This window comes from Artemia franciscana, chromosome 3, assembly GCF_032884065.1.
Source record: "Artemia franciscana chromosome 3, ASM3288406v1, whole genome shotgun sequence".
Classification (NCBI taxonomy): Eukaryota; Metazoa; Arthropoda; class Branchiopoda; order Anostraca; family Artemiidae; genus Artemia; species Artemia franciscana.
Window position 1 is genome coordinate 6813091 of NC_088865.1, and position 16033 is coordinate 6829123.

Sequence of the window (16033 nt, forward strand, 5' to 3'; positions counted from 1 at the left end):
AATAATTCGCTGCATAAATACTGGAAATCTTATTGGGAAAAATAATCGTATTTTTTTCTGTCAGATGAATGGTATATTCAAGAGAAGATTAGCAATGTATCTTGTATCAAAATTGCACATTTCGTACTCTATATTTTTTTTCGTATGTGTATACTGCACTAATTTAGCTTTTGAGCAGGTTACACAATCATGGCTGCAGTGGGAGCTACAACATCGTAAATAACGAATAAAACAAGGAGACAAAAACTTAAGCAGGAGTTCGCTTGAAGAGGTTGGGGCTGAATTCGAAAAAAATACACAAAACGAGGAATTGTATGAGAAATTTAGGAAACTCTGAAACAAACAAAAAAAAAAATAGCAAAATTTCTATTCTAAGGCCCCCCAGGATAGTGCCTGATAGCATAAAATCGTTTCTGATTGTCATGTAAACTAACCAAAAGCAAAAAAAAACGAAGATTAATGTAAACTTTCGAAAGAAAAGGGGAATTTGGTTGCGGCTAACCGAAAGATATTAACCTCCAAACATAAATTTTTACTTAGACCTTATTGGAGATAAAAACCCTATTTCGTTGGAGTTGAATTTCGTGCTCAAACCCTTATGGTATCTTACTTCTAAAGATATTGTTTTTAAGAAATACCCTAAATTACTTATACAGGTCTACACAGACACAGGTCCGACTCTATTGGATGGGAGGAGGTGTTAGGTGATTTTAGCTATGCAGGTTGGTTTAAGTTTATAGCTCTCATTTGTCCCATTTCTTAAGAAAGGCGATCAGTAAGACCAATATTATGAGACAACGCTCCACACCTCAGTGTACAAATAGGACTAGGCCTACTCAGTATGAAAAATAACTGAGTTTAATAGATCGGCAAATTAGTTTTTTTGTTGTTTTTTTTTCGTTGTTGCTACTTATAGCGCAAACACATTAATTCTATAAACAGATAAAAATCGGTTTAACCAGGTAATTCTAATATCTGGATACATATGAAAGTCCGTGTTTGTTATAACGAATTTTGTTATCCGTATCTTATATATTAAAACAAATCTAAACAAATGGGGCTGGTCTAAACAAAAGGCGATCAGTAAGACCAATATTATGAGACAACGCTCCACACCTCAGTGTACAAATAGGACTAGCCTTGTGTGCACCCATAAATTAAGGGATCTCATTACTTTATCAGGTACTAATAACTTAGCCGCAAATTATTCCTGTTAATAGTTATTATATTTTTAATTATTATCATGATTAATTATGTTGATATTATTTCAATTATGTTAATAGTTTAATAAATCGTACTTGTTGTAATTAAAAATCATGATAATTATAAATCGGAAAACACCTTTTTGCAGACACCACTTGATATAACTTCTTTTTAATATACTCTAATCATTAAATAGCTAAGTAACAAAATGAATTATTGACCTATTCATAGGCGAATTCAGGTCAATATCTAGGATAAAGGGGGGAGGGCCGGCATTGCTTCTTTACAGGACAGTAAGTTACAAGTAAAACCGCTCGTAGCCTAAAATTTTCACACTTTATGGTGGATGTCATTTGGTCCAACCTTGGAGATGTCAACGACCACCCCCTAACTTTAAGTATGTCTGTATACCTACAAACGTTTCACCTCTACAGCATATCCAAACAGATCACAGGGGAGGTTCTTCCCAGAGGAGGGAGAGGAGGGCATAGAATGAAGAGACAATTTTCATAAGATATAAATGTACGCCAAGATTTAAATTAAGCCAAATTCAGATTTCACGTGTTATTCATTCGAGCCAGGAATTTCCAGGAGACACATTCCAGTCCAATTGTAATACTTGAACATACAAAACCATTGTCAGCAATCGGACACCTATTTTAAAAATAACCCAAGAAGAACTGGTCTCTCAGATCAAATCTCCTTTAAAGATAATAATTACGGGGGAAAGGGGTGTAGAATCGAAGAAAATTACTTATTTTTTCTATTCAACGTACCAAAGAAATACATTTTATGGTACTATATGCATAGAAAAAAAATGTACCCCTTTCCAGTAAATGCTTTGAAATGGTGTATGGGAATCCCACCCATAAAAGTATTTAGGCATTCGATTTTTTTTTTTTTTTGCTTCTATTCCTCTGAGGAATTGCCTGATCCCCTCTTCGAATTAGTGTACTGTGTGAACATATTCATCATCACATTGCAGGTAAATCATAGGCAGCGCAATAGCGCTGCCTAAGTAAAGACTGGCGTGGGCACAGTGTATTTTTTTTTTTTTTAAACCAGGGCACTTCGCATCAAAGGACTCGTCGTAAAAACTTCGAAAAGGGCTCATTCGATTGGAAATTGAAAGGGCTAGTGTCGTTTTTATTAGTCAAAAATGAGTTGGGGGCAACTAACCCCCCTCCCCCGTTCACCATTTCCCGAACACATCCAGTGAAAATTTTTGCCACAGACATTTTGTTCAAGGTAGTTAACAAGTCCGTAAATAATGTTTTGAGGATGACAGCCCCCCACAGCCCTCAAGGTATTTCAGGTTTATATAGAAAGGGTGATTGTGTAAACTTCGGAAGGGGTTCATTGAATTGGTAATCAGAAGTTCTAGTGCCCCCTTTAAGATTCAGATTGATCGGAAGGTATATACCCCCCCACCTCGTATTTTCTCGAAATGCATATGATAGAAATTTTGAGATGGCCGCTTATTGTCGTAGAAACTTCTAAAAGATTCATTCGATTGGAAATTTAAGGGGCTAGTCCCCTTTTTAATAGCCCAATGTAATTAGAGGGCAACTAACCCCCTTCCCATGGGTCATGGGGGTCTGATAACCCCCATGCCTTTTCAAGACTGGAACATAATTTACGCTTTACTGAAAACAAAATAAGCTTTAAATATTTTCACTTTCTTACTTTCAAAAAAAGAATCAAAACTTTAAGGAATAAATATCAGTATATGTCAATTAATCTGACAAGCCACGGTCATTTTTACTCTTTTCTTTTTTTTTCAGTACAGCGCAAATTACGTTCTGGTCTTCAGAAGGCATGAGAGTCATCAATCATGTTAATTTTTGCTCGTTTTGAGTTAAGCTATTTATTGTAATTTTATGTTCGTTTTGAGTTTCATTTATTTATTGATAGCGATTTGCGGTAATTTTACGTTTGAGCGATAATTCGACTTTATTTCTGCTCATCCTTGGCTTAATGGAGCTCTTTACTTTTCTTTGAAAAACTTTTTTGTGGAAAAAATTGTTTTAATTTTTTAATAAATATTCAGTAATATGTATATATATATATACATATATATATATATATATATATATATATATATATATATATATATATATATATATATATATATATATATATATATATATATAGAGAGAGAGAGAGAGAGAGAGAGAGAGAGAGAGAGAGAGATAGTATTCTGATCGGGTTAGGCTAGGTTAGGTATTTAATATAGTGCATTCTGTGCGGCCTCCCTATCATATGTTTTCGTCGTAATTTTCGTAATTTTGTTACTGAAGTATTGTATTTTTATGATATTTTTGTAAATTTCGTTCACAAGTACCACTAACGCTATTAGTACCAATTCATTATTTACCATTTCAACCTATTTTGCAGCCCAAAGTTCCAGAAAATGTTTGCACATAACACGCAAAACATTTTTTTCTACGTCACGCTTGGCAATTCCACACAAATAATTTGTAAAAAAAAAAAAAAAAAAAAAAAAAAAAAAAAAAAAAAAAAAAAAAAAAAAAAAAAGTTTGCACTTGTATTATGGTCATATAAAACAGAAAATTGATAAACAACCATTCAAATGTGAATCATTTGCCAAAATCATTCGCTGACAAAATAGATAGTATGTAAGAACTGGATTACTTCCAGAGCAATTTGCGTTCATAAACCGAGTTATTCCGGTCAGTCAACTTTAAAACTATTCTAACGGGATTAGAAAAACTTAATGAACTGAAGAAGCTGAAGTATATATTTGAGAAAATTAAAAAGATCATTTCTTATACTTTTCATTTTTTTTTTGAATAGGATATTTTAGGTTTTAGCCAGAAAATACTCAAAGAAGTTCCCAAATCAAAGGGCTGCACATTCAATCACATCACAGAGACCAGATGCAGAGACCCCCACCCCTTTATGGTACGTTTAGGGACAAGGTTGTTGTCATAGAAGGAAGATAAACATAAGTGTGTCAGCTGAAAAGAAAGAAGCTTAATTTTCTGCTGAAGTTGGTTCGAGGATTGGGTAAAAACCCGAAAAACTTCATTTCTAGGGCGTCATTCCTCGAGAAAGGGAGAGGAGGATACTCAAGAAAAGCATCAAAGATGGGAACTCACGCCTCCTTCCGTGTATGAAGATAAGCATAAAATTACGAAATTTTAACTATCCGTCCCTGAGCTTTGCGCGAGATATCCGATGCACAGTGACGCAATGAAGCTCATACTCGTTACACGAATCCACAAAAAAAACGCCGAGTGTTATTTTGCACTTCATCCCGAGATACATTCGTCTAACTCGCTTTATTGCCGAGCAAGCCAAACTAATAGTCCCACAAAAAATATCCTTATGAAATCTCTTAGACCTATATTTCTCTGATGCTGGATTTAGTCATATATGATCACCAAACAATAAGAACACATAAAACTTCATATAGGCCTACTCCCACAAGGTATTGCTGGGAGTAAGAAGCGAAAAAAGGAGAAAGAAAAAACATATAAACAACACAAATACTACAAAGAAAAATGATACTTAGCCGCCCTTTATTGACCACTCGCCGAAAACCAAGCTGAAACAAAATGTCATGCGCAATAAACAATACAATCTACAATTCAAATTCGCCCAAAAAAATCAACAACACGGGGTCTTGAAGGAAAACATTACCCAACGATCAAAAAAGTGTTCACAGTTCTTCGGAAGTCGCATAACGAGTGAGGCTTTTAGCTAACTCGGGCAAAGTATTTCAAGCTGACAAGAAGCAGTGAAGTTAACCAGTCACGTGAAAAAAGGCATCTATTAACACTCAGTTTCTGATGAGCTTGAAAGTCGTTTTTGTTTTTTTTTTAGCACTTTTTGTCATTAAAAAGTGTTCAAGTGCTAATACGAACAGTCAGTCCATTCAATAACGCTGAATTTTTTGGTGTTTCCCCTGACTTCCCCGTGTGAAAATTGAGTTCTCGAAAATCTTCTCAAAAAATGACATGGACGAAAATTAAGGATTTATATCTCACGTTAACGATAGTGTATTTACGAACGTAAAAGAGCCTATTTTGCGTTCGAGGAAATCCGGGGAAACCCCAGATAACTCAGAGCAGTGGAAGTACAGGGACCAGCATCAAGGCTTAGCGACCCTGATATCAAGTGGCATGGAGAATAGTTGGCAAGAGCGTTCAAATATTTGACAGAAATTTAGTTAAATTCATTCTATCTTAATAAAAAAATTTATTCCAAGGATCTACTTTAAGGTTTTTTGTTCCCTGTACAATTTTTAGTGTGTCTCCTAACGTTTTAATATATAAACGAGAGACAACATTTTTGGCATCATTCCATAAGTGTGATTCAGCTCTATCCATATGCCGAATTGCATTTATGAAACTTATCGTACATAGATTTTTAGATTAATTAAATATAAAAAAACAAGTTTTTTCAACAGAAAGTATGGAGCAACATTAAAACTTAAAACAAACAGAAACTATTACGTATATGAGGGAGTTCACCCCCCCCTCGTAAATACCTCGCTCTTTACGCTAAAGTTCGAATTTTATTCCTAAATCACAAATTCCGTTTAATTAGAATAAATAGCTCTTTTGAAAGTACAAAAAACTATAGCATAAAGAGCGAGGTAATGATGAGGGGGCGAAATTATAATTACAAAATATATTTTAAATACTATAACTTTTTGACTGTAATAAATAAAAAATTATTAAAACTTTAAGGAATAAATAGCAATTTATGAATACTAAAATGACGACAAACGATTATTTGTTCTTTTTTTGTTTTTTGTTTTTTATTCAGTAAAGTGAAAATTAAGTTTTGGTCTTGAGAAGGCATGGGGGTTTTGAGCCCTACTTATGTTAGTTTCTCCTCGTTTTGAGTTTGACTCGGTTATTTATTGTAATTTCTATCATTTCGGGTTTCATTTCTTTAATCATGGTGATTTGTAGTAGTTTATGCTTGGAAGATTATTTTACTTCATTTCTGCTCATTTTTGGTTTAACGAAGCACTTTACTTTTCTTTGAAAAACTTATTTTGTGGAAAAGGGTTTTCTAAATTAATATTTGGAAAGAGCAGAGACAGATGCATGCAGTGGCGGGTTCACCTTCCACCGAGCTAAGTAATGGAAGAAACTAAAAATTTGTTGTCGGGGGAAGGAAGGGGGAGGGGTGTAGAACATGAAAATTTGTATTTCTAAGAAAAAACTTTGGTAAAGGGATCTTTAGTCGATGCTCGGGGAGGACGGGGAATCCCCCGCCCCTTTCCATGCAGGAACATTATTGAAGAAAGTACGTACAGAGAGAAAAAGAGAGGACAAAGTTACTTTGCGAGTCACTCTAATCAATAAGCATTACAGAAACCTGTTATTTGGGTGGGAAACTAAAAAATAAAATCCTGTAATATAAAGAAAGGGAATCACGAAATGCGGAGTGGCAACAATTATCGAAGAAGAAGAAGAGCTAGATTCAAGTCAATGACAGTAGATCAGTGGATTGATCTTGATAATAAAATAAATATGCACAGAGAAAAAACTTACTTTGCGAGTCAATCTGGTCAGGTCTTATGTAATCGTTAAGATAAAGTTCTAAATTTCTCATAGAATCTAATGGACTTGGATTATTCGCCATGACACTTCGTTGTCGTTCCTAGAAAACAAAAGGACCATGCTTCATTCCATTACTTTAGCTCCTTACTGGTGGATATCATTGGAGGTAAACCTCATTATTGATCTCTCTTTTATTCGGCATATAATAAAAAAACTAGACTTTAGTTGTCAAATTAACGGTCAACATTTGTAGAGTCGTCAATTGAATTAAAACAAGAAAATGCTGAAAAATGAGCACACTCGAAGGGGTGTTTGAAAAACGCACAAACATGTCTATTTTTATTGGTTTAAATTTGCTCGTTTGGCTGCATTCGCCACCTTCATGGGCCAAGAATGACTCAAGGTCAAAGACCATTGGTCTAGGCCATGTCAAACGCCTTTTATGCTTAATACACAATAGGCATTTTTAAATAAAGTTCATATTTTTTATTCTTTCTCTCTCTTGCTAGCTTTCTTTTTTTCCTCTCTTTCTTACATTCATTCTTTTTCCCCCTTTTATTCATTTATTTTTGTTTCTTCCTTTTTTTCCTATCTTACTCTCACTCCCTCTCTTTATTTCTAACATTAATTCATTCATTCTTTCTCTCCTTTTCATTCATTCTTTTTTCTTTCTCTCTCTCCCTCTTTTTTTTCTTACATTCATTCGTTCATTATTTCTCTCCCTTTCAATCATTCTTTTCTTCTTTCTCCCTCTTTCTCTAATTTGTTATTAACACTGAACGACTTAGCAGGTGCTCATCTTTAATTTTTTTCAAAGCTAATTGCTTCTTAACTGATGGGCCTTCTTTTTTCCTACTAGCTTGGGTGTTGACTAGAAAAAGAGAGGGGAATTTTAGAAGGCTCTGGATATATTGACGCACAAAGATTTTCCTAGTGTTGCAATGGTATCAAAGCCAGTAGTTCCATGGTTATCAGCATGGGGCGTACATCTTTCAGGGGATCTTGGACAATTGAGTCTGCAAGAGGACAATTGGTGAATTCTTCGAGCCAAGATAATAGTTTTTAGGCATCGTTAAGTCCAACAAAATTGTTTGGTCGTATCTGCAGATTTAAGGTCTATGCACTATATCTTATACCTAGCACCTAACCAGAGATTGTACAACACGATTCTCTGTTCCAGGACAGTGGTATTATACTAAGGAGGAATTTGAAGGAATTCAGCTTCAGTGTCAAAATGTTTTAATTTCTACAGAGGAATCTCCCCCCCCCTTCTCGGTTGTGGAGATTTATAGAAACATGTTCAAAAACCATGTTGTGGGAGGAGTTGAGTCTCCAGTAGATTATGGAAATATACTTTTCAGTGTTTTTTTTTACTATTAATTAAAAAGACAAAAATTGGCACCCCGGGAATTTTGAGAAATAAATTTCCCGCCTTTTCCAATTTTCGTGAACTGACAGTACTGTTGCACAGCCATATTACTCACAAACAGTCTGTTTACAGTGACAATTAAAATATTAGGACAAAATTAAACTATACTTTTTGGGGGGTTTCTAATACCCAAGTTTATTATTTAGGTTTCATAAGCATATATTTTTTAAACTAGAAAAGATATAAGAATATTTTTTTTTTAAATAGGGTTTTCTGATGGAAGTAAAGAGCGAAGTTGACAAAATTGATTACTTCGCAGCTAATGTCACATATATCTATAAAACCAGCGTCAATGAACTGACTGATGATATTCCTTATGTTTGTAGGATTATGCAAAACAAGAGCTTTGCTGAAAACTGAAAATAATATAGGATTTTTGAACAGTAATAAACAACAAAGAGAAATAAAACTCTACAAAAAAAAACCTCAAACGAGACTACGGCCAGTAGAGAGGAAAGACTAAAACAACGCGGATATTTCGCCTGTATCTAATCCTAGTTTGGATACAGGCGAAATATCCGCGTTGTTTTAGTCTTTCCTCTCTACTGGCCGTAGTCTCGTTTGAGGTTTTTTTGTAGAGTTTTATTTCTCTTTGTTGTTTATTGTCATGTCTGGCCAGTTCGGCTTAAGAACTTTCATTTTGAACAGTAGAAACAGAGCGCTTTCATATGTCTGTTAAAATAAAAAAAAAAATATAGCATTACTGTTCCTTATGTGTGGCTTTCGTATTTTCAGGTAAGCTCTATACAGTAAAGTTTTCAGTATATGGGTTTATCATCTTTGAAATAAAAATACAGTCGGGATGTTTTGATTCCTTGCCCGAAAATCTCCTTCAATGGAATTAACTGAAGAGAGAAATATAATAAAAGGGAAACCAATACTTTGAAAGACTGTATATCTTTTCTGGAAGCAATTGCGAGGCAAAATATCGAATGCGTCTAGCCGATGAAACTTAGCAAAAATAAAAGGATAGAAAATCGGGAGGGAAGAGAGAAATTACTGAGGAGATTTTAGAAACAGATAAAAATGCAAACTAAACAACTGACAGCAACCAGACGACAATACGGTACCAAAGATTGGGGAAGAAACGCTCAAAAGACTTGATGAAAAACATCCAAAGAATAATTTAGATTATCATTGATTGTGACAAAATCTCCACACAGAAAAGATGGAACAGAGATGAGATTCAAAGATCAATTATTGAATATGTGTATATTTATTTATTTATCTGTAAATTTGTCTCGAAAATGGCGCTATATTTTCTTCCGAATGTTGGTATACTACCGCTTTTTGGCGTGAAAAAAAAACGATCTAGGTAGATCCTGACTTTGGGAAAATCCGTTTAGGGCCTTAATTTTGGGAAAATATATTTCATATAAAAACACACGTCACAAATACATGTAATAGTTACAATTAATTGTGCTGAAGATGAGTGTCCGTGCTACTATTTTAAAAGCAAATTAAAATTTATTTTGGTTGTCGATGATACAGAATAATTCGTCGGTATAAATATGCAGTTTATATAATTTGTCGGTACGTCGGCATAACTGACCGTATTTTAAACAGTAGGTTGTACGAAAAATGTGGTTCAATCCCGCTTTTTAGGGCTATAATGAAAGAAAGGTTGAGATGACTAGGCCAAGGTCTGCGAATGAAGGATGACAGATTACCGAAGATTGTCCTTTTTGGCCATCCGTCTGGGGCAAAACGAAAAGCAGGTGGTCCTCGTCTGGGGTGGGTGGACGTCATAAAGAAAGATTTAAAGGAAATGGGAACTTCCTGGGAGGGTGTAAAGAGGGAGACCTTGAACAGACTGGGTTGGAGGAGTGTGCGTAGCTGTGTTGGCCTCAGGCGGCTTGGTGCTGCGGTGAGTTATTAACAGTAGTAGTAGTAAACAATCAAGAGAGATAAAACTCTACAAAAAGAAAACTTCAAACGAGACGAAGGCCAGTAGAATTAAAAGACTAAAACAACGCGGATATTTCGCCTGTATCCAAACAAGGCGTCTTCAGCACAAGATAGAAAATTAAAAGAAAACTAATCTAAAAACAAATAAAAACCACCACCAATTATAATAAATACAATTGTCGCTACTTATCCACGTAGGGAAAAGCAGCTATTTGAGTTACTTCAGTGAGAATCAAAGACCAACTGGCCAGTTCGGCTTAAGAACTTTCAGTAGTAGTAGTATGAATATGCAAAAACGTTTACCGAATAAAATGAAATTAAAGTTGCTTTGCGCAAAGGCTTAGGAAAAATGTCTTTATTTTCACCGAGAAATGTTCGGTCCCCTCAAACTTATATTGAAAATTAACACAAAAATAAGAAGTCGAATACTAATTTGTTTTATTAACACGCTTCTTTCAGAAGAGCTGCTTAACTCCAATTTTACTAAAGTCAGAGTTCAAAGCGCTTTCACAACAAGTTTGGTTGATAATCTAAGGTAAGAATTCAGTTGCTCTCAGAGGGAGCCCACGTTCTGAAATTACCGTCTCTCCAGACCTGGATTAATAGGAAACGACCTTTGAATCCCCCAAATACTGGACAAATTAAGATTCTGATTTTCCCCCACCTTCCTCTGACCTCACTTGGGTGGAAATGGGGTACATAACGATAGAAATTCCAATTCCGGTGTCATTTTCGGTTTCCCAAGACTCAAATTAATAGGAAACGACCTCTCAATCCAAAAAACTGCAGATATTAGATTCGAGATACCCCCCCCCCCTTTTCTCAGAAAAATAGGTATTTCTGCAGTATCAATTTTGATATGTTATTAAGTAATTTTTCTGGACATTTTGGTGCCAAAAACATTTCTATTGCTCAAATGCCGGGTCAAAACCGTTTTTTTTAGTGGACTATAAAGAATGCCCTACACCTCTTGAAAAATAAGTCGTCGAAAATGGAGTAGATTAAACAATCTATTTCGATCAGGTTAGAATTTTTAGACACACGTTTGTTTAATTGTTGTCACATTTTAGACATATTTTGCTGGACTATAAAGAAAGCTCCGCGCATCTAAAATTGGTCGTCAAAATGGAGTAGATTAAACGATCTATATCGGCCAGGTTAGAATTTTTAGACATAAAATACACAACTTGCTGTAAGTTTGTCTCAAATAAAAATGTCACAAATATTTCTGAATCTCCACAGCCAGCTTTTTTGAAATACCTTTGTTCTTGTTCCCAAGTTCTTCAAAAAAGAAATTTGATTTATACCAACAGCACATCATGAAGGGATTAAAGATAACAAATTGTATTCCAATTTACACAGTAGTTTTAAAATAATAGCCTATCGGTTAGTGCCTTGCGTTAGTGCAGTGGGAGCGACCGTGCCACCCTATTTGCGGTTCAGGGTTCGATCCTGGGGATAGTAATTACTGATAATTCCTAATTGTTTTACATATAACACTGTAATAAATAATAGAAGAAAGTGATTTTTAGCCCTTTGATTAAAAAGGTTCTAGACGTTTACCCCCCCCCCCCCCCGCGGAAGACGCCCTCTAGAAAATGATCCCTCCCCGCGGAAGACGCCCTCCAGAAAATACTCCCCCCCCGCAGAAGACGCCCTCAAGAAAATACTCCCCCCGCCGCGAAAAATACCTCCCAAATAATACACCCCCCCCCCCCGTAGAACTAAGGCTTCGTCGGTTTCTTCGTTCGTACAAACAGAGTCTTCGTAAGACAAAGAGAAGTGACAGAATAGATGGAAAATATATAATTTGGGCTATATATTTGCACATAAGGGGGGGGGGTAAATTATCTGAACAGTTTGAAGTCTGAAAACAGTTCTTAGTTCACAATATGCATAATAATTAACTTAACCCCCCCCCCTAATGTGCAAATATATAGGCCAAACTTGTATCAAATATAACGACAAAACTAACGGAGAAACCGGTTTGTACCCGAGTTTTACAAATCGCAAACTTGAGAGAGTGGGGTATAATACATAAGTAGTGGAATTTTTCATGGAGAGAGAGCCAGATTTCCCGGTATTATTTAAAAACGATCAGAAATTAAATTTAAAAAAACAAGTTTTCTCAACTGAAAGTAAGGAGCAACATCAAAACTTAAATCGAACCGAAATTATTACGTATATGAAAGAAGTTGCCTCCTCCTCAAGACCTCGCTCTTTACGCTAAAGTTTTTTTTTATTTCAAAACAAAGCATATTATTCTAATAAAACGGCCAATGTGTTTCTGGAATCGTTCTTAAAGAATTAGGATAAAAATCGGAACTTTGTCGTAAAGAGAAAGATGGGTCAATGTTCCTGTTACCTGAACAATTGTTTAGGGTCATGAAACTATTGTTAATAGATGCATTTTGACTTTTGGAACATCTTTTCTCTCTTGCAAAACTACTGCAAACTCACCATTATGGAGTTATTCCAGCCCAAACATTCTTGCATTTATACATATAGAATTGCAATCATTTCCGTTTTCGTTGATCGGATATTGGAAATCGCGAATCTGTAATAGTTTAGAAACAAATTTGGGCTATACATTTGCACATCAGGGGGGTGTGGGTAAAGCAAATCATATATTAAATACGTAAACTAACCATTGTTGTATTTAATATATGCTATGCTTTACCCCCCCCTGCTCCTAGTGTGCAAATATATAATAACTCCATAACGGTGAGTTTGCGGTAGTTTTGCAAGAGAAAAGATGTTCCAAAAGTCAAAATGCATCTATTAACAATAGTTTCATGACCTGAAACAATTGTTCAGATAATAGAAACATTGACCGAAAGATGTTGTGGAAGGGGCGACTTCTTTCACATACGTAATAATTTCTGTTCGTTTTAAGTTTTGATGTTAAATTTCAGTTTAAAAAAGTTTTTTTTTTTAAATTCAATTTCTGATCGTTTTCAATTAGTTTCTTCGTTAATTTAGAAACAAATTTGGTCTATATATTTGCACATAAGGGGGATAAGGCACAGCGGGTCTGCATGCAAGTTAGGTAGGTAGCTAGTCTGGTAAGTGGGTCTGCGTGCTAGGTAGAATTATTAGGCATATTGTGAACTTAGAATTGTTTTCAGACTTCAAACTGTTCAAATAATTTACCCCCCTCCTTATGGGCAAATATATAGCCCAAATTATATATTTTCCATCTACTCTGTCGCCGGGAGAGGGGGGGATTAAACGCCGGTTACCGATTAGAAGAGTAATCATTATCACAAACAAACAAGCAATAATTGTAGTTTATTTTTAAATTGTTTGACTTTTTCCATTAACTTTTCCCTCATTGTTGAGGCACACGTGGCGTTCTGGGATGTTCACCAGGTGGTGAATATCAAGGCGCCCACTACAACAACAAGAAGAATATTCCAAAAAATTTACACTTCATTCTTTTTGCAAGTATTTTTCTTTAAACACAACATACCTTAAAATCAATAGGACTAGTTTTCGGAGGAAAAATGTTTGAAATAAATATCCAAAAAGCAAAAAAAAAACTGAGACAAGCAACCTTACTCAAACCTCAGCCAAAATTAAACTACCGCATCTTTAGGTCATTACCCGAAATACCTTAAAGCTAGTTGTTACAACACGAGCTGTGCAATTCAATCTACCTGCTGAAAATTAAAGAATATTCACAGTTGCCTGATTTTAAACTATCATTTGCGATCAGAAAATAAAAACCAAATAATTTGATGCTTAATCAGGAGTATGGCCTGGATCTTTCTAAAATTGGAGTTACGAAAAAGATTACGATTGATAACACAGTTGGTGGGTGAAGAAAGCTACCTGCACTTCAGACCAATATGAACTTCCGATCATTATCTACTGTCAGTATCTGACCAGTAGCCTATAAACTTCTGATTATTGCCAACAATCAGTATCTGATCAGTATGTACTTTATGATGAGTATATACTATCAATGTCTGATCAGTAAGTATTTTTGATCAGTATCTGATCAGGATTTCCACTTTTGAGGTCTATATTAAATATTGAAGTTTGTTTGCACTAATTCTGCATCAAGATCCACCATGTGAAGGAAACACTTTTCCAGGTTGCAGCTATCGCTGCAACCTGGAAAAGAACGAGGATCAGCCCATAGTAACCAAAAATTCAAGAAAAAAAAATGTCATTTGAATCTTATTCAGGAATAGTAACTAGTATTTCGATTATTCTCAATGGCAAAACTTGCAAAAAAATGTATTGGAACCTAGGAAGATAGAGCCTGAAACCCTAGAAAATGATGGCGGAGGGAAACGAAAACTGCACCATTGGAATCGCCATTATCGAACACCCCGTAAAAAAAGTTATCCCCCTGAACAACAACAAAAAATCAATACTGCAATTTGCATATGCAGCACTAACGTGTCCTCTTTTTTCCTTTTTCTTTTTTTCTTCTCCCCTGGCAGGGAACTGGAACATCATGACAGAGCTGTTTAATGGCTCATTTGAAAGGAAATAGCTGCATCTAGCTGCACAAAAAAGCAAGTTTTTTCAACTGAAAGTAAGGACTAATATAAAAACTTGAAATTGGCAGAGATTATTACGTATATCAAGGCAGGGAACTGGATTCCCTGGATGATTGGCAGGGAACTGTAACATCATGACAGAGCTGTTTAATGGCTCATTTGAAAGGAAATAGCTGCATCTAGCTGCACAAAAAAGCAAGTTTTTTTCAACTGAAAGTAAGGACTAATATAAAAACTTGAAATTAGCAGAGATTATTACGTATATCAAGGCAGGGAACTGGATTCCCTGGATGATTGGCAGGGAACTGTAACATCATGACAGAGCTGTTTAATGGCTCATTTGAAAGGAAATAGCTGCATCTAGCTGCACAAAAAAGCAAATTTTTTCAACTGAAAGTAAGGACTAATATAAAAACTTGAAATTAGCAGAGATTATTACGTATATCAAGGCAGGGAACTGGATTCCCTGGATGATTGGCAGGGACTGGAACATCATGACGGAGCTGTTTAATGGCTCATTTGAAAGGAAATAGCTGCATCTAGCTGCACAAAAAAGCAAGTTTTTTTCAACTGAAAGTAAGGACTAATATAAAAACTTGAAATTAGCAGAGATTATTACGTATATCAAGGCAGGGAACTGGATTCCCTGGATGATTGGCAGGGAACTGGAACATCATGACAGAGCTGTTTAATGGCTCATTTGAAAGGAAATAGCTGCATCTAGCTGCACAAAAAAGCAAGTTTTTTTCAACTGAAAGTAAGGACTAATATAAAAACTTGAAATTAGCAGAGATTATTACGTATATCAAGGGGGTTGCCCCCTCTTCAACACCTCGCTCTTTACACTAAAGCTTGTGGGTACTTTAAAAAAGCTTCTTATTATGTTTCAGGACCTTTGTGTTTCAGGAATTTAAATTAAAGAATTAAAACAAAATTCCAACTTTAGTATTAAGACCGAGATGTTGAGGAGGGGACAACCACCTTCATATAGGTAATAATTTCTGTTCGTTTTAAGTTTTAATATTGCTTCTTACTTTCAGTTGAGAAAACATGTTTTTTTAATTGAATTTCTGATGTTTTTTTTTTAATAATGCCAGGAAATCCGGCTCCACCTCCACGGAAAAATCATCCCGCCCTATGGTAAGATCATCTAGACAATTCAACCACAGCAAAAACTTGCCCCAGACAATTGTCCTTAACAGCTCCACACATAAAATTGATTCGGCAAAGAGAAAGTAAGACAAATAAAAATAATTTCGTATAGGAATTCTGGCAAATTCTCCCAGTATAAAATTTCCCCTGAAAATTCACCCCCCTTCCCTGAAAATTCCCTCATCATGGAAAACCTTTTTGGCTACTTAAAAAGACCACTACAACTTTGGTTTCAGTTCGAATGAGTCCTCTCAGAATGTTCAAGGACCAATGCTTCAATACGA

General features: G+C 35.4%; 1 protein-coding gene across 1 annotated transcript in view; it reads right to left on the reverse strand.

The window, feature by feature from the left end:
• LOC136024815 (cytoplasmic polyadenylation element-binding protein 3-like) overlaps positions 1 to 16033 on the reverse strand; it is a 108414-nt gene that overhangs the window by 73759 nt on the left and 18622 nt on the right. The window contains exon 2 of the mRNA XM_065700295.1: positions 6738 to 6846. Within this exon, the coding sequence (XP_065556367.1) occupies positions 6738 to 6846 (109 nt within the window). The remainder of the gene's footprint in view (positions 1 to 6737; positions 6847 to 16033) is intronic.